Raw genomic sequence first — 19850 nt, forward strand, 5'->3', positions numbered from 1 at the left:
AGCTGGGGCAGCAATGGAGGAGCTGGAAGAGCAGGGGGGAGTAGGGAGGACCTGGAGGAGGAGGGAGGAGCTGGGAGAGCAGGGGGACAAGGAGGAATGGGGGAATAGAGAAGGCTGGGAGGATGCCTGGCAGGTAGGTACTATTGGGAACCCCCTCCCCAAGCAGAGGGAGGGGAGAGGGGGTTCACATTAGGGCTGCAGCTCCGATCTTGCTCTAGCCCAGGTAGCAGGAGGTATAGCCTGGCCTCCATCTCTGCAGGGGAGTGCCAGCATAGGAAATGTGTGGAGACCTGTACACGGGATGAGCTTGTGGAATGGCTTTATCAGGGATTTGGAAGTGCGGCTAAGACCTTTGTGGAACATGCAGCCCTGAGACCCAGCCTCCTCGCTTGGCACTCCTGCCTCTGAGGTGAGCTAGTGGTGTGTATATGTCGGCAGATGTTCATCCTGGTCTCATGGCTGTGCATGCTGAAGGCTGAGAGGGAAGACCGTGCTGGCACTGCAAGCCCGAGGCAGGCGGGTAACTCCGCCACAGCGGCCTCTGCAGCAGCCTCGGGGTGGCTGCAGCTCCTTGCTTGTGTTCCCTGGAAGAGTTCTTCTGCCTGGGTCCCCTCAGCTATAACACAGCTGTCATGGCTTCCCCTGGCTCCACACCATCTCCCCGGGGACTTTAAGGACACAGTGGTAAGGGAGACTCAGGTTTGGTGTAGAGGGACAGTGACTTCATGCCAGGGGGACAGACTCTGGGAAGGAACAGAATGAAGGGAAGGAAGGAGGGGCTGTCAGCCCTGGAGGCTCCTCTGTTTTCAGAAAGATGACAGGACAGGTGTGTCAGAGCTTAAATTGCCACAGCAATGGCACAGGTGCACCAGTGAGAAACCACACTGACCCATCCCCACAGGGAGAGATGCTTGGCACTGGGGCAAATAGGAGAGAAGTGGCCATGTCTGTGTGGCAGTGTCTCTGTCAGTGTCTGTGTGGCAGTGTCTCTCTGTGGTAGTGTCTCTGTGACAGTGTCTCTATTTAGTGTCTCTGTGACAGTATCGCTGTGGCAGTGTCTCTGTGGCAGTGTCTGTGTGGCAGTGTCTCTGTCAGTGTCTGTGTGACAGTGTCTCTCTGTGGCAGTGTCTGTGTGGCAGTGTCTGTGTGGCAATGTCTCTGTGACAGTGTCTCTATTTAGTGTCTCTGTGGTAGTCTCTGTGACAGTGTCTCTGTCAGTGTCTCTGTGGCAGTGTCTCTCTGTCCAGTGTCTCTGTGGCAGTGTCTCTGTGACAGGGTCTCTGTGACAGTGTCTCTATTTAGTGTCTCTGTAGTCTCTGTGACAGTGTCTCTGTGGCAGTGTCTCCGTGGCAGTGTCTCTGTGGCAGTGTCTCTCTGTCCAGTGTCTCTGTGGCAGTGTCTTTGTCCCAGGGTTTGTTGGATCACCCCTTCCCTTCCTCCTCTGGGCTCATCTCCCCTTTCACATAGCACCTGCCACTTAAGAGTGACCCACATAAGGTTGGCCACTTGTTTAACTTGTCCAAACCAGGTCACCCTGGACCCAGGGACACTCCCAGTTCAGCCTGGTTATGGGGTCACCCTACTTGTGAGCCATGTGACAGAGCCAGCTGGAGAGGGAGCCCATTTCTGTGCCTAGCTGCCAGTGAATGAGAGCCCTTTCGGAATTCTTCGGAGTTGTTGATGCTCAAAGGCTGTCACCATAGCAACAAGGTCAGTAGGCAATGGCAGCCGTGCGTAGGTTTAGTCCTCACTGTATCCTTGTTGACAGGAATAAAGGGCCTGCTTCTGATTTCTTGGTTCAACTAGATGAAGTTTTCATTAGATTTAACTTCTCATATCCAGACACCCACACGCTAGCCAGCTCCCCATCTCCCCACTCAGCTCTCATTCTGAGAAGCACTGCTGGGGCTGAGGGTTTGGGGTGGCCTGCGTGCTGGCTGTGTGCAAGGATCAATCCTCTGCATGCAGTGTCTCCAGACGCGGCATGCTAGGGGCCCCTTCCTATTGGGAGGCCTGGACTTCATGCCCTGTCGCACTCGCCCCTAGAGATTGCCAGAAGCTGAGGCTTGATGTCAGCTGTGGAGTGGGGGACTTACCCTGGCCATATTGCTTCAGAGGTGGGGGGCGTTGGAGGTGAGGGGTCAGGACTCCTAGATCAGGGAATCTAGACCACATGGGGATAGCATGGCCTTGGCTTCTGCATTTGGCCTCTTGGGGAACCTTAAAGGCAGACATGGTGGCTAGAAACTGGCCTTGGCTGTCTACTTCTGCCTCATGAGGCATAGCCTCTCCTCCCAATGGGCTAGGGACTCTTCATGAACGTGCTAGAAACCTTGGCAATGCTGGGAGCTCAATGTGGCAGGGAGAGGAGCCTCTCCTGGTATTGTTCCTTCAAATCTGGAGTCACCAGTCCCTCCCACCACTTGAGGGAAAAGCCAGTTAGTGAGGAAACATGTGGTTGTAAACAGCCGGGTGTCCAGTCCTTCAGGGCCACTTGAAATTAGGGACATTTCAGATGGCTGGGTTCCCTTAGGGGAAGCCCCTTCTTAACTCCCAACTGTGTGGTCCAGAAATTAGGATTCTTGGAGAGACAAAAAACCTAGGGAGTTTGGGGTTGGGGATTTAGCTCAGTGGTAGAGCGCTTGCCTAGCAAGCACAAGGCCCTGGGTTCAGTCCCAAGCTCCGAAAAAAAAAAAAAAAAGAAAAAAACAAAAACAAAAACAACAACAACAACAACAAAAAAAACCTAGGGAGTTCGAGACTTCCACATCTCACTAGACGGTCTCCTCTTTAGCGAGCTGATCTCTGGTTCAGAATCAGATCCTTGACAGGCCTGAGAGGAAGTCACAAAGGTTAGCTGAGCTGGTGAATGGGGAGGAGAAAGCCGGAGGAGACTTCTGGAACAACCTAGGGGTACAAGCACCCAAGGAGCCTCAAAGGAAAGCAGCTAGGGACAGGCAGGAAACCAGAAGCATGTCCCTCCTGGGGGACACATCAGCTCAGTAGGATCTAGCCTGAAGGGAAAAAAGAACATTTGCAAAACAAACCAAGGTCCCAGAGGCAGGGGGATTCTGCCGAAGGAACCCACCTCCGTGCCTGGTTGGAAGGTGGCCGAGGCGTAGCAGGATGAAGTATATTGCCAGGATGTGGCAGAGCAGAGTAAGGGCTCAGTCTATCTGAGGTTGCAGGACAGCAGCTCCTACCCAGGGATGGCACAGTGCAGAGGGAATCCTCCTCAGGCCTTTGGGGGTCTATTTTTGTTTTCTCAGACTCTCAGGTCCTGCAGTCACAGCAGGACACAAGACTTCTTTCTACCCCTAAGGACAGAGATGCTATTCTTGGCCCCAGGGACAAAGGTGTTCTTTTTATAGGTACAGTTCATACTTAGGACTTTTCTTGGGTTGAAGTCAACAAGTGCTCAGCAAGACAACTGTGTCAGCCGGGCCTTGGTGGCACAGGTGTGAAATCCAAGCAACTCAGATGGCCACAAGTTCAAGTCCAGCCTGGGAAACTTAGCAAGGTCCTATCTTCAAAATGGAGAAAGGGCTTACACCGTGGTTCAGTGGTGGCACTTGCCCCGCATGGGTGAGGCTCTGGGTTCGAACCTCACTCAGTCTCATGGCTTCCAAGAAATAACACCCTGTGCTGGCACTGAGACTCAAACTGCAAACCCATAAAGTATTGGGGGTGGCAGTTCTTAATCAGGAGTCTAGGGAGACAACTCAGTTCTGGAACATCCAGAAACTAGGACTTCTAACTTCGGGACATTTCCCTCTGAAAGTTTCCTGATAAATCTCCCACCCTGCCTCCTTGCCATCCCAAGAGGTCCAGGGGTGAGGGTACTAGCCCAGGGTTGGCCTCCTTCTGGTGTCTGCTTCAGGCTAGAGTTTCTGGGAAATAAAGGTCGGCAATTACAGCAGGAGAGTGGTTTGTAAAACATCCAGAGTCCCTTGGCTGGCTTCCACCCTAGAAATCAGAACAAAGCAGGGCCCCCAGAACCTGCATTTTCTAGACCTGCCCAGGTGCTTCCGAAGTGAAATGGCTCCTGCCGATGGGCTGTGTGCTAGGTCTCCCTGTGCTGCAGTGATCCAGGAGGGAAGGTGCAGCTGGGTGCTCTGATCCACAGACAGGGCAGCCTAGACACCCAAGCTTCCTCCTGAGTCTGTCACTTCTATTCCAGAGGTCTTCCTCCGCGGCAGGAACACTGGAAGAAGCCTCAACCCTCCCTAGCAGCAGTCAACCTGAAGCTGGTCCCCGACTCCCTGCTCTTCTCATGCCCACACTTGCAGTCCGTGGGCGGTTGCTTTGTCACTTCCGCGGGCCGATCATAATCATTCCCGCTAGGCTCATCCTGGAGGCGCTCTACTACCACTGGCCACCAGGTGGCGCTAAAGGACCAGGAACTGGTCTAGAAGGCCCAGGGAAGGTGTACCCCTCGTGGACCTTCTTGTACTCCATAATCACCAGGATTACAATCTAAGCAAAAAAGCAAAACAAATAAACACCTGGCCCATACGGAATTTGTCTTTTTTGAAGAAAAAAATCGTGAGAAAACACGATACTCTGAGCTCAGGGGTGTTGGCACCAGTGGGCATCCTGGGACAGGTGGGAAGGTACTCTGGGGACTGGAGGACAGGGTAGCAGAGAAGCTGGGTGGGGAGTTCCTAGGAAAGGTACTTCTCTGTCTCTTCTTTGCCTCTGAAGCTATGGCTTCACAATGCGGGGTCCCTGTCTGCAGTCTCCCTACCCTATGCTGGCTGCCCTGGGGCTGGAAAAGGCCCTTCTGAGAGTGCGGAGAAGGGCTGAGACATGATTCCCAAAAACATTTCCAGTAAAGACCAAAGAGCCAAGGCATCTGAGGACAGCTAGGAGCAATAGGGTACCCTCGACCTCTTGCTCACCATGGCCACCACCCCGGCCTTACAGTTGGCCCCAAAGCCAACGTGGTTCTATCCCACCCGCACTATGACCTCCAGTCCACACTCACCAGGGCCTCTACTATGATTTCCCCTCACCCTCCCACACACTCAACATGGCCTCGATCTCTTCATTCTCAGCATGGCTTCCACCCCTCCCCCAACATGGTTTCCGCTCCTACGCCTATCATGGCCCCTACCCAACGTTCAACATGGATGGCCTCCGCTTCTATGCCCAACGTGGCCTCTCTTCTCTCACACTAAACGTTCAGCTCAGTCTACATTGCTTCATAGTCAACCATTCCTGCAGGCTACCGTCCTGACGTTGACACACTGTTCCTACTCACCTCACCTCTGCTTCCTTCTTGATGTTCCACACACTGCCTGGGATGCCCTAACACACCATCCTCTCGGCTGATGGCCTGGGGGGCCCTAGAGCATGGCTGTCCTTGACCTCCTATTCACCTTACACTCCTGTGATGCCTTCTAGGCAGGCTCCCTTTGATCGCGTTCCCTGAAGGACGGCCTGGGCTTCCTCCTGTTTGGCCTCTTCCCAAAGCCCAGTGTAGCCCAGTGTAGCCCAGTGTAGCCCAGTGTAGCCCAGAGCTCAGTGGTCCCACTCTGGCTGAAGAAAGACAGGAGATGTCCAGGTGGCCTTTGGGTGTCCTTGCTGGGCACACAGGGGTTGTGAGCTAAGGACTTGGCCTCCAGGGGGCGCTGCTCTAGCTTTTGGGTAGGTTTTTCCTCCTAACTGCAGCCAGGACACTGGTCATTTGACATCTGTGATGCCATTTCAGGGCCACAGGGACTTGTCAACCTGCTCATCATCCATCCCAGGACAGAGGACATGGCCATTCAGAGAGCTCAGAGGACTGGCCAAGACCAGGAGAGACAGTGCTGTCTCCTCACAGCTCAGCTCTGCCAAGTTTGCGTTCTGCCTCTGGCCTCTGCTGGAAGTCCTTTTACATGGCGTCCCCTTGGCTGGCACTGCCACCCAAACCACAGAGTCACTTCTTATGCGTGCGGCCTAGTCTGGCTGGTTCTCAGAGTGCCCTTGCCCTTGACTTGTAGGCAAGGGGTTGGTGTTGTTTTGGGAGAAAGTTTCAGAAGGTCATGGGGTCAGAAACCCATTCTGACCTCTCGTGTGTGTCCCAGTCTATGTGTGTCCAAGGTGGCGAGGGTGCTACGTGCACGTGAGTAGAACCTATGTGTGCAAGCGCGCTTGGCATTATGGGACACTGCAGGAGCAGTGGGGGTATGAGGTGACTGCTGGCCCAGGCCTAGGCTGTCTTTCCAGGCAACTTTTCTACTTGGCCCTCCTTTTGCAGCTGAAGACACCTGCCCTAGGCATCTAGGGACCCGGAAGACAGTTAGGCAGAACCGAAACTGGGCAGGCTAAAGGCTGGGGCTTTCTGGGGGTGGTGAAGGCCTGCTGAAAACTTGCTTGTTCTTGCAGGGCCATCTGGCCCCATTCAGGGGGCTCCAAATAGAGCCCCAAGGTGGGGACAGCTGGGTAGGATTGTGCCCAGGGCTGGGAATAGTCTGGCTGCTACAATGGCACAGGTTGCTAGCCAGGAAAAGGCTGGCGTCCTCTTACCTGATGGGCAGCCAGGAAATGGGATAGGGCAGAAAGCATGGGTGCCCCATGGGAACCAGTTTTATCTGGCTCTCCGTTGGGTCACAGAAGCTAAGAGTGCTCGATTTGGGCCGTGGTGATGGTGGTGGTGTTGGCTTTGAGCTACTGAACAAATTTCTTAGCAAGCTAGAAGGACCAAGAGCCAGAGCCTTGCTTGCAGACCAGCTGTCCACTCGAAAGCATCCCCCTGCAGCTGGCCTTCCTGTCCTAGCATTTTGCTCTTGCTAGTGAAGTTTGCTTGGGAGCTAAGCTGAGGCTTGGGAGCAGCTGTGGGAGAGTAGATTCCAGGAGTTCCAGGGTGGGACAGGCTGTATGCAGATGAGTTCTCTCCCATCCCAGACAGAACCCCAGGCCGTCCCGTCCAGACTTTTGGCCTGAGATGAGCAGCTCACCTTACTGTAAGCCAGGGAACCTGAAACTCACAGGGTACTCATGCTCACTTCACAGGGAGAAAGTCATTTCTCAAAAAAAAAAAAAAACAAAAAAACAAAAACAAAAACAAAAACAAAAAAAAACAAAAAACAAAACAAAAAATCGTGCCCAGCACAACGTCATACTGCCTCGGGTTCCTCTCCACGTGGGGGCCAGTCTGGGACAACGTGCTGCTCAATGTCACATAAGTAGAGATGTTGTGTGTTATTTTGTGGCCCTGCCTGTAACGGGAAGAGGCTTGTTCTCCATTTTTTTTTCCTTGTCCTTTTCATTGGTCGGAATGCAGTCGTGATGGGCGAGGGCTGGAGCGGGCCATCTTTAACCTGTAGAAGTGAGCAGCACCCGGGAAAATGGCAGAGCACCAGCAGGGAGGAGCCTGAGGGGCTGACTTCAGAAACAGGGGACCGGCATTTCAATCCTGGACTGTGTGGAAAGATGCAAAAAGTGAAAGCGAAAGACGTTTCTTTTTGACGTAAGCCACCGTTGTTTAGCCAGGAGGGATTACGAAAGTCAGGGAAGCTCTTGGGAAGCCCGTTGGGAATTCAGTCAGACATCTTAATTTCCCCCCTGTGTTTGCTCTTTCACACGCGGGCTCCTCAGACTGCAGGCGAAGGGAAAAGGCCCTTCTGTCCAAAGAATCAGATAGGAGAAGGAGCCCCTCTCCTGCTTCTACGCAGGTGAGACAGTGTAGGGCGCCCTCCTGTGGTGAACAACGGTACTGCGCATGCGTAGGTTTTGCACCTGGCGTCAGTTGGCCAGTACGGTAATATGCTAATGAGGGATTCATGCTCCGCCAATCCCTGGAGGACAAGTAGCAGGGGTGATGGTGGGGTGATAGTGGGGTGATAGTGGGGTGATAGTGGGGTGATTCGTGCTCTGCCAATCCCTGAAAGACAATTAGCATAGCCCCAGCCTGTTGTGTATATTAGGTGAGCGCTTTTGCTGCTCGAGGTCCCCGTATCAGCAAAGAGGTGGTCCTGCAATAAAGGCTGTTGAGAAGAATCCGACCGTGTTGCGTCTTCCTTGCCGGACGAGGTGGGCGCGATAAGACAGAGGCTGAGTGCAGACAGAGGGCTTATACCCATCAGTGTCACGTTCCCGATTCAGCTACTGGCAACTCTGACGGGCAGAGAGATCGGAAAACATCAGGGCATCAAACGGGGAAGCCTTCGAAGGAATGCGAGTCGTAAAGCTAATGCATTTGGCTCCAGCATTCATGCTATGCCGGATTCTGGAACCCATCTGATGGCTTCTTGGCTCTCAGCAGACAGTGCTTTCCCCGAATACTGCTGGCTGGCATCTGTGAGCTATGCAAGCTCAACCAGCAGCTAGGCACTTATAGGGGCTGTGCTTCCAAACGTCCGTTCCCAGGCAGGGCTGCCCGCACAGCACAGCCCAGGACAGGCATACACCATCCATGGAGTGATTCGACCTCTTGGTCTCCTTGTAGTTTTTTATGTAACTTCCTTGACGCACTGCAGGCTCTGAACGAGCGTTCACTCACCCCCTCCCCCCCCATCCTCTGTTCTCCCAGCCCCATTAAACCTTGGAAGCCAAATCAAGCCTGCGTTTTGTCCCCTGGAGTTTGGGAACCTGAGACTCTTGCCTGGCCTGGAGGTGGCACCCTTGTGCAAGGTGTCAGGAGACTTGGCACGGATGTCTTCAGGAGGAAGCTGTCTGTGTGCATTTAGCGAGGAAGCCCTAGGCAGAGCATAAGGGTCGCCTTGGCAGACATGGCTTTCCTGGTAGCGTGTCCCTGGTGTCCTTCTGGTACAGACGGTCTCGGACACGTGTGCCAGGACCCAGTCATCTGCTCCTGGTGGCCTGGGCAGAACCTTTCATCTGCAAACAGGCTCTAATTTGCCACTGGCAGGCAGCAGTGACCCAGAAGACATATATGACTGTTCCAGAGGGAAGGAATCAATGTGCCCTCCTTCTACCTGAGTTTTGGAGACAAGCTCCCCCTAGACAGAGTACTGAGGATGTGGACCGGGGCAGAAGCCCTTGGACCCTTGCCACCTTTTCAAGTCAAGAGCCCTCCTTAGGGCCTTTATTTTGGAAGTGGTCATTAAGTGCCAGCAAGAGGGGTTGGGGATTTAGCTCAGTGGTAGAGCGCTTGCCTTGCAAGCGCAAGGCCCTGGGCTCGGTCCCCAGCTCCGAATAAAAGAACCAAAAAAAAAAAAAAAAGAAAAGAAAAGAAAAGAAAAAAAAAAAAGAAAAAGAAAAAAAAGTGCCAGCAAGAAGGCAGGGGCCGTTCAGGAGAGGGACGCAGACATCACCAGTCTCAGAAGCAGGACTGACCCTGACCAGAGGGCCGAGCCCAAGGGTGAGTGACTGTCTCTGTCTCCGACCCTAGATAGTCTGCTGACTGGAGACGACACAGAAGACAGTTTCAGGAAGCTAGCCTGCCCGCCATCTTCTCAGATTCCTGGGTTTCTGAATAATGTGAAATGCTAATCCTAGCCTCCACTCATTGGTTTCTGTGAGTGACAGGTAGCAAGAACCGAATTCCAGTTTCACGGTGGCCATAGAACCAGGACAATGGTTAGTGTCCTGAGTCCAAGCTCTGGTTCCGTCCACTCTCTTACCAGGCAGCATTAGAGTGTGTTCTGGGCCGAGTCCCTGCCCCAGCTAATCTGAGGCACTACCTGTGAGAAAGGACAAATAGTCTCAAGGGGCCCATGAGGGCTTGGGTAGGACCCCTGTCTGTGTTTGTTCATGTCCCTTGGTGCCATCTGGGTTATGAATTAGAAGCAGGGAACCTAAGAACCAGGACTGCTGGCCCTGGGATAGGAAGGCATATCAGGAGAGTCTCCTGTCTCACAGCCTGGATGCTGGAGGCTGTGATCTGCTGTCCAGGGTCCTGCAGACACTTTCTGCTTACGTCCCATGCCGTTCTGAGCACCAACTCTATGTCAGGGCTTCCCATGTTTCCTCGCTCTGTGGGATGAGGCGGAGGCTGTGTGGTTTCCTCTGGATAACGGTGGCAGGTTTGTTTCAATCTGATGCTCCCTGGAGTAGAGGTTTGAGGAGACTAGGGGGCTTTAGCGTATATGAGCTAAGCCACGGGGGTAGGGGTTGTATATAGGCTGAGTCCAGAAACCAAAGTGAGGAGGAAAAAGAAAGAAAGAGAGGAGAAACCAGATATAGGAACCCAAGGCAAGATGGCCACCAAGCCTCAGGATGGGTGCATAGGAGGAGGCATTGCCTGCCAATGACAGGAGAGAGAGCTATGCCAGCAGCGTCAGGCCCATGTAGACACAGTTGGAGTTTCAGTCAAGGCCCCTGGGCCACCTGCAGTATCAGAGACAGTACATGAACTCAGGAAGACAGCCTGGGAGATGCTCTGTCCCGACAGAGCCCCAGGGTGGACCTTTTGGGTCTTCATCCAGTACATAACATGTTGTCCCTAGTAAGCCCTGGCTTCTGACATACTGGGATGTGGGCAAATAGGGACTTTCAGAAGAAGTGGCTCATGGCAGCTACCCCTAAGCTTCCATTTGTAGCCCACAGAATATTTTAGTGACTCGCCTGTTGTGTCCAGTAACTGAGTAGCCCCTCTGGCTAGCTCAGAATGGTCCTGCTCCTGAGTGACCTACGGGTCCGCACTACCAGGTCCCAATGGTGTCTGAGTAGACAATCAGCAGGGGCCCTGACACGCACTGGGAAGCCTTGTGGTTTTCCCAGTCTGGCTGAGCCCAGCTGGTAGGGGTAGATCTTTGTAGGAACAAAGATCCTCGGCTTCCTGGAGCCTTGGCCATCTGTCTCGGTGACTCGCACCTGACAGTTGCTGCAGAAAGCTCTACTTTGCCGATGAAATGAAATCAACTCAATTACGGAAAGCCCTTTGTCACCCAGGCTGGGCCCTTTGACAGCCCAGAGCCAGCAGACTGCTGCCGTGTTCAGGGCCAGCATGGGCAGCCATTCTCCAGATCCCTGCCTTGTCTGTCTCAGTCTCTCACCCTGCTCCTATGTGTGCAGACACACGCTTGCTCTGTCCCAGCTTATGCTGTCTGTGTGTCTGAGCCTCACTCTCTCCATCTATCGTAGGAGTCAGAGGAATGCTCGTCATGGGGGTGTTGCGTGTGTATGGAGGTCACAGGACAACTTTCCTGCCTTTGTGTTTGAGGTCCAGTCTCTCATGGGCCGGGAGCTACATTGAGCGATCTAGGCTGGCTGTTGGGAGAACTTCCAGGGCCCTACTGGCCTTCACCTTGCATCTCACCGCCTCTGTCGTGCCTGACATTTTACATAAGTTGCCAGGGATCTGAATTCAGCTGCACTGTACCAACAAGCCGTCTCTCTAGCCCCGGGTCTGGGAGTTTGTGCCTTGATTGCAGTGTGGAAGCTTATGAGGATTAAGTGACTGCAGGCATCGGAGGGGATGTCATTAAAGCTGAATTCACAGTGTCACCACGTCTGAGAGGGAACAGGGCTCCACGCCGAGTCCCCACGGCCCACCTGGGCAGTGCTGGCTGAGGCCACGGGGAGGTACTCACACATGGGTTTCAGCTGCCCGATGAGTTCCTCCTTCGTCCACTTGGCCCACTCCTTCTTGTCTGTGTTGATGGAGCAGAGGATGGGCCCGCAGGGCTTGCCACAGTCCTCGATGGCTGGCACATTCAGGTAGTGCACCAGGACGATGTCGGGGTTCTGTGGGGAGAGCAGACACTGGCAGCATGAGGGTGCAGCAGGGGTACATCATCCCCCCACCGCCTGTGTGGCACTAGCTCTATGCTGGAAACAGGCATCTGAGACCATGCTAGGCACTGTGGGAAGTCAGTGCCTTCCCGGGTCTGTAGCCAGCATGTGCCATTAGGCTCCCGCCTTCATCGGGACAATGGGAAAGGCTTCTGGCATTATCCAGGGCCCTCAGAGGCAAATCACCCCCATGTAAACCACAGATACACAGTGGCTGACAAGCATGAAGCCCAGGACCTTAACCGTGAGACGGAACTGTGTGTCCCGTGAGCCTCCAGACCTCCCGTCTCTCACCCCTGCGGCTTAAGGAACATTATCCCGGTCACAGTCACTGAAGTCATTGAGGTGGGCTCTCAGGAGAAAAGTAGCTACCAGGGCTTCAGACCCACTTCTCCAGTACCAGCCTCTGCTTGCAGCCTGGGTCCTTTCCCAGCGTGAACACTACAGCACATGTCACAGTGCCTCACCCAGCGGACAGCTGTCACCAGGAACCTCAGACAGCTTCTTCCAGTTCGATTTAGAGCTTAAGAAGGGAAAGGCCTTTAGCCCTAGGATGACGATTTCCAGACGATTCTATTAAATGGTCAGCCTTCCCCCACCAGAGTCAACCCAGGCGCACGGCCACTGCATCCTGCCACCACTAGTTCTGATGGCTACACCGTAGGGTTTCTGAACAGCTTCGTTACAGAGACTCCCCAAGCCTTTGGGCATCCCCCCAGTTCCTGAAGTTTGCTTGGTCACACCAGGTCTGACAAATGAGTTAAGAACAACCATAGTGAGTCAGGTGTGGGATTTGCATGTCTATATCAGTATTGAGGAGGTGAAGCAACAGGAGCATGTTCAAAGTTTTATACACATACACACACACACACACACACACACACACACATACACATACAGACACACACACACACGCACACACAAACACACACATACACACACATACACACAACACACACACATTCACACACACATATACACACATACACACACACAAACACAAACACACACACATACACACAACACACACATACACACATACACATATACACACACAAACACACACACATATACACACACACTCACACACAAACACACACACTCACACACATATATACATACACACACAAACACACACATACACACACATACACACACACATACACGCACACATACACAAACACATACATACAACTGTCTACGTAGCAAGTTCAAGGCCAGCCCAAGTTACATAAGGCCGTGTCACAAATGAACAAACAAACAAACAAATGAACACACTGACCATCACAAACCGATCGCACATCTTCACAAATGTTCCTGGAAAAACTTGGCCCAGCCCTCTGCCCTGATCAGAAAGTATTTCCTAAGTCACATTCTCTTTCAGCTTCCTAAGGAATCGTCAAAACACGGAAGAAAACTCTGGAAAAGCCACGTGGTAGGCCCCTCTCTGTCTCTGTAGGCCGGTATCCCCAGTGTGTCCCAAACTTGAGCCCTGGGAGTGGACAAGGTCCCCAGCAGGGGGAGGCCGAGTCCGTGGTTGCTGTTTTGGTCACAGTCAGAGCCAGAGTAATGAATGAAAATATGAATCAATCAGCCCATTAATAAATAAAGACTCAAGACTATACCACGACCAGTGCAAGAAAGCAAACTGGCATAATTTTAAAAGATTTCCAATAAGGGTTGAAACATGGTTTTTTTTCTTCTTCTTGCCAACGCTCAGTTAACCAGGAAATTAAATCAACATGAACAGGAGGCTTCTCGCTAATGGCAGCTTTTCTGGATTGTGGAAATCATGGTCCTTAATAATAAAGGTAATCCCTGCCACCGTGGGCCGATCCGCTCTTTGCAGAGTGTTTCCACACTGTTATTTCATTTGGTGGCCGTAGAGCCAGGGAGGTGGGCAGGCCAGGCCGGGGATCCCTCCCTCTGGAGAGGGAGACTCTGAGTTGCTTGCCCAGAGCTCTGTTCCTGGCCAGGGACCCGCCTGGGCTGGAAGCCAGGGCTCCGACTTCAGATTCACGTCCTGCCAAGACAGCTGGTGGCTGCTTTTTGCTCAGCTGACTGTTTCCCTATTCTTCATTTTGCTTTATTCTTGCAATATGCCTGACAGGTGGGTGGGCTGTGTGGGTCTGCCACGCCCACCAAATGGATGGGGTGGCTGAAGGGATGTAGGTGACTGACTCTCTGGACTCCTCGCCCTGAGTTCTGCTCTCCCTGAAGCCAGCCAGGGCTTGACTGAAAGTTCTTGCTGGATCCTGGGCCTGGCTAGTCAGCTGGACCGGCTGCTGAGCATGGAGAGGAAAGATAAGAGTTTGGATCAAAAGGCAGCAGGGACCAGCAGGCCTCCTGGGGCTTCCTCTGATCCCATCCCTGGAGGGAGCTTGGCACTGCAGGAGGGAGCTGGGATGCCCAGTGCCTAGGAGATGAAAAGCTGTGGATCCCCCACTGCCATCCCCTGTTGTCCTCACAGCATCACTTAGCATAGCCCGGGTGCCCGAGGCACCTGACCCCCGGGAGATACAGGCTATAGCTTGTGAAGCCTGTGGACCCAAACTTGCAGCCTGAAGTTCCCGCATTTAGGGATCTGGATGGTTTCTCGAGATTCGCCTGCTGCCCTCTGTCCACCCGTTATTCATGACCTGTCCAGGAAGCCCTTTCTCTCCAGAAGGACATTCCTGGTTTCTCAACTCTGTTCTCCGAGGCATGGTGATTTGACAGACAGGCAACTGATCAATGGATTGGATGTTTGCATGTCTGAATGTGGGGTCTCTTCTGGATCTCAGGACAAGGCCCTGGGGTATTACAATGCCCGGCAGTAACGCAGTCAGTACAAGTTCATAGAAATGAAAATAGGTCATGTGACTCTGACTCTTCCCCTTGAAGCTTGAGGACTGCTGACATCAGGGCCCACAAAGGGCAGGGCAGGGTTTCTGAATGTAGATACTGACATGTAAAGGTAATTTTCCATCTATCTATCTATCTATCTATCTATCTATCTATCTATCTATCTTTCATCTATCTATCTATCTTTCTACCTACTACCTATCTACCATCTGTCATCTAACCTATTATCTATCAATCTGTCATCTATCAATCTATTTTTATATCTGTCTTCTATTATTTATCTATTAATCTATCTAACATCTATCAATCTATTATCTATCAATTCATCTATCTACCTACTTATCTATCTATCTGTCATCTAATCTATCATCTATCAATCTATCGATCTGTCATCTATCAATCTATTTTTATATCTATCATCTATCTGTTATCTATTAATCTATCATCTATCAATCTATTATCTATCTATCTGTCATATAATCTATTATCTATCAATCAATCTATCCATTATCTATGATATATCAATCTATCTGTTATCTATCCATCTATCTATTATCAATCAATCTATCATCTATCACCAATCTATCCATGTATCTATCAATCTATTATCTATCAATGCATCAATCTATCATCTATCGATCTATTATCTATCAATCTATTATCTATCTGTGAATCTATCAATCTACCAATCTATTGTCAATCTATCATCTATCAATTATCTATCAATCTATTACCTATCTATAAATTATCTACTATGTATCTATCAATGTATTATCTATCAATGTATTCTCTATCTATCTATCTATCTATCTATCTATCTATCTATCTATCTATCTGTCTATCTGTCATCTATCTGCCATCCTGTATCTTTGTGTCTCACACTATAGCCCAGGTTGGTTCACTCTATGGACAATATTGGCCCCAGAATCACAGCAACCTTTCTGCCTCAGCCTCCTGAGGGCTGAATCACAGGCATGAATTCCCCACCAGGTCTGGCTTTTCTCTCTGAGTTGTACTCACTCTACTCCATAAGGCCACAGGGCCAGCAGCTGGACTCTCGCTTATCACCGACTTGAGGGTTCTAGATCAACTTCCTCCCCGGAGCATACGCCTGCCACAGGGTCTTTTGTCAGCCTGCCTCTCTGTATCGCTTTGATGAATTAACAGGAAGCCCAGCCCCTGGTGGCCAAGGAGTTTGGCTTGGGTTTGGAAGAGGGAGAGGCAGGCAGTGCTGGGTCCCAGATTCCGTCCCTAGGAGCCAGTGCAGAGGCTCCTCAGGCAGTGTTACACTCCTACTTCTCCCCTTGGGCCAATCTTAAAACATAGAATGTTGCAGTGTTTTTAAAGTGTGGGGGCACGCATCTCTTCTTGGCAACATTGTGGTTTTACTCATTAGCTGCACACTTTATGGGGTGCTCTTGGTAGAACAACGTATTGGCTTTAGTGTTCCTATGCACCGGTCTCGTGGAAGGCTCGCTTCAGTGTCATAGTAGCCCACTGCTCTTGTGGCCGACTGTGATGTGGGCTGGGGTTGAGGGACAGCTCTGGGATTCATTTTCCTGAAGCTACAGGCTGTTCCTTGAAGTGCACAGGACTCTGCAGCTGAGCCCAGATGTCCTAGAGTTCTGGTAGGGGCTTTGAATGTCAGGACGGGAGGATCCCTGTGGGCTGTACCCACAGCATCTCAACTATAAATGGAAGCAGGGCTCGTCTCTCTCTCCCTGGAGCTTCCTGGTAGGAACCCTGCCAGGCAGCCGGAAGACACCAAGCAGCACATGGATGGCCCAAAGCCCCAGTATTCTCAGTGGCTACCAAAACCCAAACAAATCCCTCACAAAGCCTGAAGTCCTTCCTGGGAAAATGAGCAGTGCTGGGTTTAGCAGACAGGTCACTTGTGGGGACGTCCCTGATTCCACTGACAGCCCACACCTGCCCTCATTTTCACACATCACAGACTCTTGGTGGTGGGTGGGGGGGTCTTTAGCTCTCCCTCCCTCCCTCCCTCCCTCCTACCCTCACTAGTGACCATATTTTGCCACAAACCTGATGCTCCAGTGTTCCTAGGCCCCTCTCCAGCCTGACTCTGTTCACTGCAGTCCATTTGCCCGTTAAGCCTGCAAGCAAATCCTCTAAGGCACAGCCTCAGAGATGCTCCCAGCTGCCGTGTGGCCAAGCACAACCAGCACACCTGGCTCTGCCCAGGCTGCACCCAGTGAAGGACAGCACCACTCTCCCTCTACCTTCCTCTCATTGGAAAGAGCAGCTACCCTTTCCTCAGTCCTCCGCTGTGTAACTGTCAGCTCGGCCAGCTTTCCTTAGAGCCAGCCAGACCCTTCCTCTCAGTTGCAGGGAAGCCCTTCTCTTGGGTCTCCTCGCTTCCTCTCTTCCTCTCTTCCTTGTTCCTCAAACCATTCTTCTTCTTTTTTTTTTTATTCTTTTTTTTCGGAGCTGGGGACCGAACCCAGGGCCTTGTGCTTGCTAGGCAAGTGCTCTACCACTGAGCTAAATCCCCAACCCCTCAAACCATTCTTCTAACGTGAGCAGGCGTGATCTAATAACGTTACGATAGCTCTCTGGCCCTGAGAATGGAATACGCACATACACTTCTGGTGCTACATGCTTCTCTCTAGCCACCTCTTGTCTTGCACTCCCCAAAACACTGCTCCTAATCCCCCCACCCCCAATTCACCTATACTGCTATTGCTGGCTGATGTGTCCTGTACTACAAGAAATAAGAAATCCCTTATTTCAGAGCACTCAGCCCTAAATAGGACGTCTTTGTCCAGCCGTGATCCCTAGAGGCTTGGGGATTACATGAGAAGAGGAGGCAGGAGGGTCATAAGAGTCGGAGGTTGAGGATGAGTGTGAAGCAGCTTCTTCATCCAGACACAACAGGGATGGTACACACGTGAACCCACAAGTTCAAACCAGACAAAATCCCAGCACGGAGATGTGGGAGTGGGCTCAGGGTCTCACCCCTACCAAACCAAGATGTTATTTGCAGTTGAAACCCGTCAGGAAGGGGAAAAAGCCAAAGCAAGTAATGTCCTGCAGGTCTAGGAGGAGGCCTGACGCTTACTCCCAGAGCGGTCGCCACCACTGCCTGACTCCCTGAGCCCCTTGTCGGATATGGCTGATTCTCCAGAGGGAGCCCACCCAGCAGATGCTGCCTTGCTTTGCTGTCTGCTTACTGGATTGAATGATCTCCGTGACTCTCCTCTTCCACAGGGCTCGCATGGCCCAACTTGCTGTGGCCAATGTGGCCCCTCCTCCTGAGGTGGAGTGCTCCTATATAGAAAGCTGATGGCGGCAAAGGGGGGTTGGAGGGAGTGGGAATAAAACTGCTTTGAACAAAGAGGTGTCCACAGATCCACCCTCATGGAACTGTGTGGGGGCCACAGCCAAGGCCAGCAGTGCAAGGGGGTTGCACACGGGCAACGCTTGTATCTCATGCTAACACGAAGAGGTTCTGCCAAAACCTCCAGATATATATATATATATATATATATATATATCCTGTTGCAACCACTAGAGGGCACCCGTCCAGGGGGCTGGAAGGGTGTTTTTTTTATTCTGATATCCTCACCAGAGTGGGAAATGTCAGATTGCCTTGCAAAAGCCTAGCAAGGGAGCTCTAGACTCAGTCAGCTCATAGCAAAACCTTGGCCTGGAGGGCTGGACCTTAGGCCAGGTTTGTGGAAAAGGTGTCATTGATTTAAAGAGCAAAGGGGAGGAGTGGGGCACTCAAGCTAGTGACAGCCGTGGGGTGAGCAGACACTTGAGGGGGCGCCGAACTTCTTAGCCCTTTGAGGGCCCTCCACTACCCACGAAGCGGGTACCCACAACCAGTCACCTCTGGTTTCTGAGAGATTGAAGGGCAGAGTTCAGAGGCCCCCCACATGGCTCTTGTCCCCAGTCACGATGCTTGCCCAATCAGAACAGGAAGGCCAGTTCAACAGCCTTCACCACACCAGGGGGAGAGCAGCGGTCTCCTCCCGGCCACCAGCTCTCATGTGAGGGCCTTGGCCACAGCTTATCAGAAGTGTGCGGTACTCAGCCACAGGTAACCATGGCGCTCGGAAGGAGGTGCAGTTTGTGTGAAGTCTCCATGCTGGGCTCACCCAGGGTGTCCTGAGTCAATTATGGGTGCAGGAATGAACTAGTCATCAGAGATCCACCGAGACACTCAAGTTGCCAAGAGCAAGAGGCCTGGGTCCCCCACTTGGCCACTTCCATTATGAACTGGGTGCCAGGTAGGAGGATCCCACTCCCTGGATTTGTCTCTCCTTCCTCTGTTGGGAAGGAGGGTCAGAGCCAGCGCCCTTCGTGTAGAGCAAGGGAGACAGCGGCATAAGAAGTGGTTAAAAATGCAAAAAGCGGTTGGTTTTGATAAAGAAAAATGCAGCTGCAACATCTGTTTGACTCTTGTTTGCAGCTTCATCAACGCTAAGTGGTCAATAAATCAGAGTGGCGTGGCGCTCTGCTTCTTCTGAGGCTCGGTCATTAATCTCGTGCCAGTTCTCATGAAAAATGAAGGAGAGAGGTTGCGTGGTAGCGAAAATGTATACATTACCCAGAAAGTCGTAATAGCATGTAATGGTGCAATGTATACATTACCCAGAAAGTCATAACAACCGGGGATAGTGCCACACACCTCCCTGCTTGCCGTGGGGGCTTGAGGGGAGGACCCGAGAGGCGGCTGCTGCGGAGAGGGATGGAGCAGGTAAATCAGCATCGTTTGTGCCGAGAGCCTGTTCCGTGATCACATCTGTCATATTAGCGCCATTTATGCAGATCTAGACGACCCCGTGAGCTTGATCGTCAGAGGCACACAGCTCTCTGGACCTGTGTGCTTAATAAACAACCAGGACAGGAGCCCGTAAAACCAGAGTGTGGAGTTGGCAGGTGGAAGGACAGGATTTACTGGTGGATGAATAAGTGGACGGCTCAGGGCTGGGGTGTCACCCGGCTGCATCGTAGATGGAAGCCCCGTGCTGTAGCTGCCCCTGTAGCCCACCGCCCGGCTATCCTCTGTACTTGGAGTGTGGGGGGGGATGGCTGATGGTTCCAGCAAAAAGCAAGATGGCTTTCAGAGCACCCAACAGGATGGTCCAGCCCCACGTCCCCCACAGAGGCCTGCTCACAATCAGGACAGAGTTCAATCAGGCCGCAGGGACAGAAGGAAATCCTAGGACTCCATCACCTTCTGAGATGGGGCAGGGATGTGGCACTTACTGCTTACGTTCTCCAGGGTCTGCCAGTCCCTGAAAGACACATGCTTCCCTGTCACAGACCAGAAGGGATCTCTCATGCTGCAGTGT

General features: G+C 52.1%; 1 protein-coding gene across 12 annotated transcripts in view; it reads right to left on the reverse strand.

Moving 5' to 3' along the window:
• Nucleotides 1–19850, reverse strand: part of Camta1 (calmodulin binding transcription activator 1) — an 836898-nt gene that overhangs the window by 96651 nt on the left and 720397 nt on the right. For all 12 annotated transcript variants that reach the window (XR_015619938.1, XR_015619939.1, XR_015619936.1 and 9 more), the window contains 1 exon segment: nt 11484–11637. Coding sequence is in view for 8 of the 12 variants with exons in the window: in XM_087550157.1 (XP_087406283.1) it covers nt 11484–11637 (154 nt within the window). In the remaining 4 variants the exon portion in view is untranslated.

The sequence above is a fragment of the Rattus norvegicus genome, chromosome 5, assembly GCF_021556685.1.
Source record: "Rattus norvegicus strain SHRSP/BbbUtx chromosome 5, alternate assembly SHRSP_T2T, whole genome shotgun sequence".
Lineage (NCBI taxonomy): Eukaryota > Metazoa > Chordata > Mammalia > Rodentia > Muridae > Rattus > Rattus norvegicus.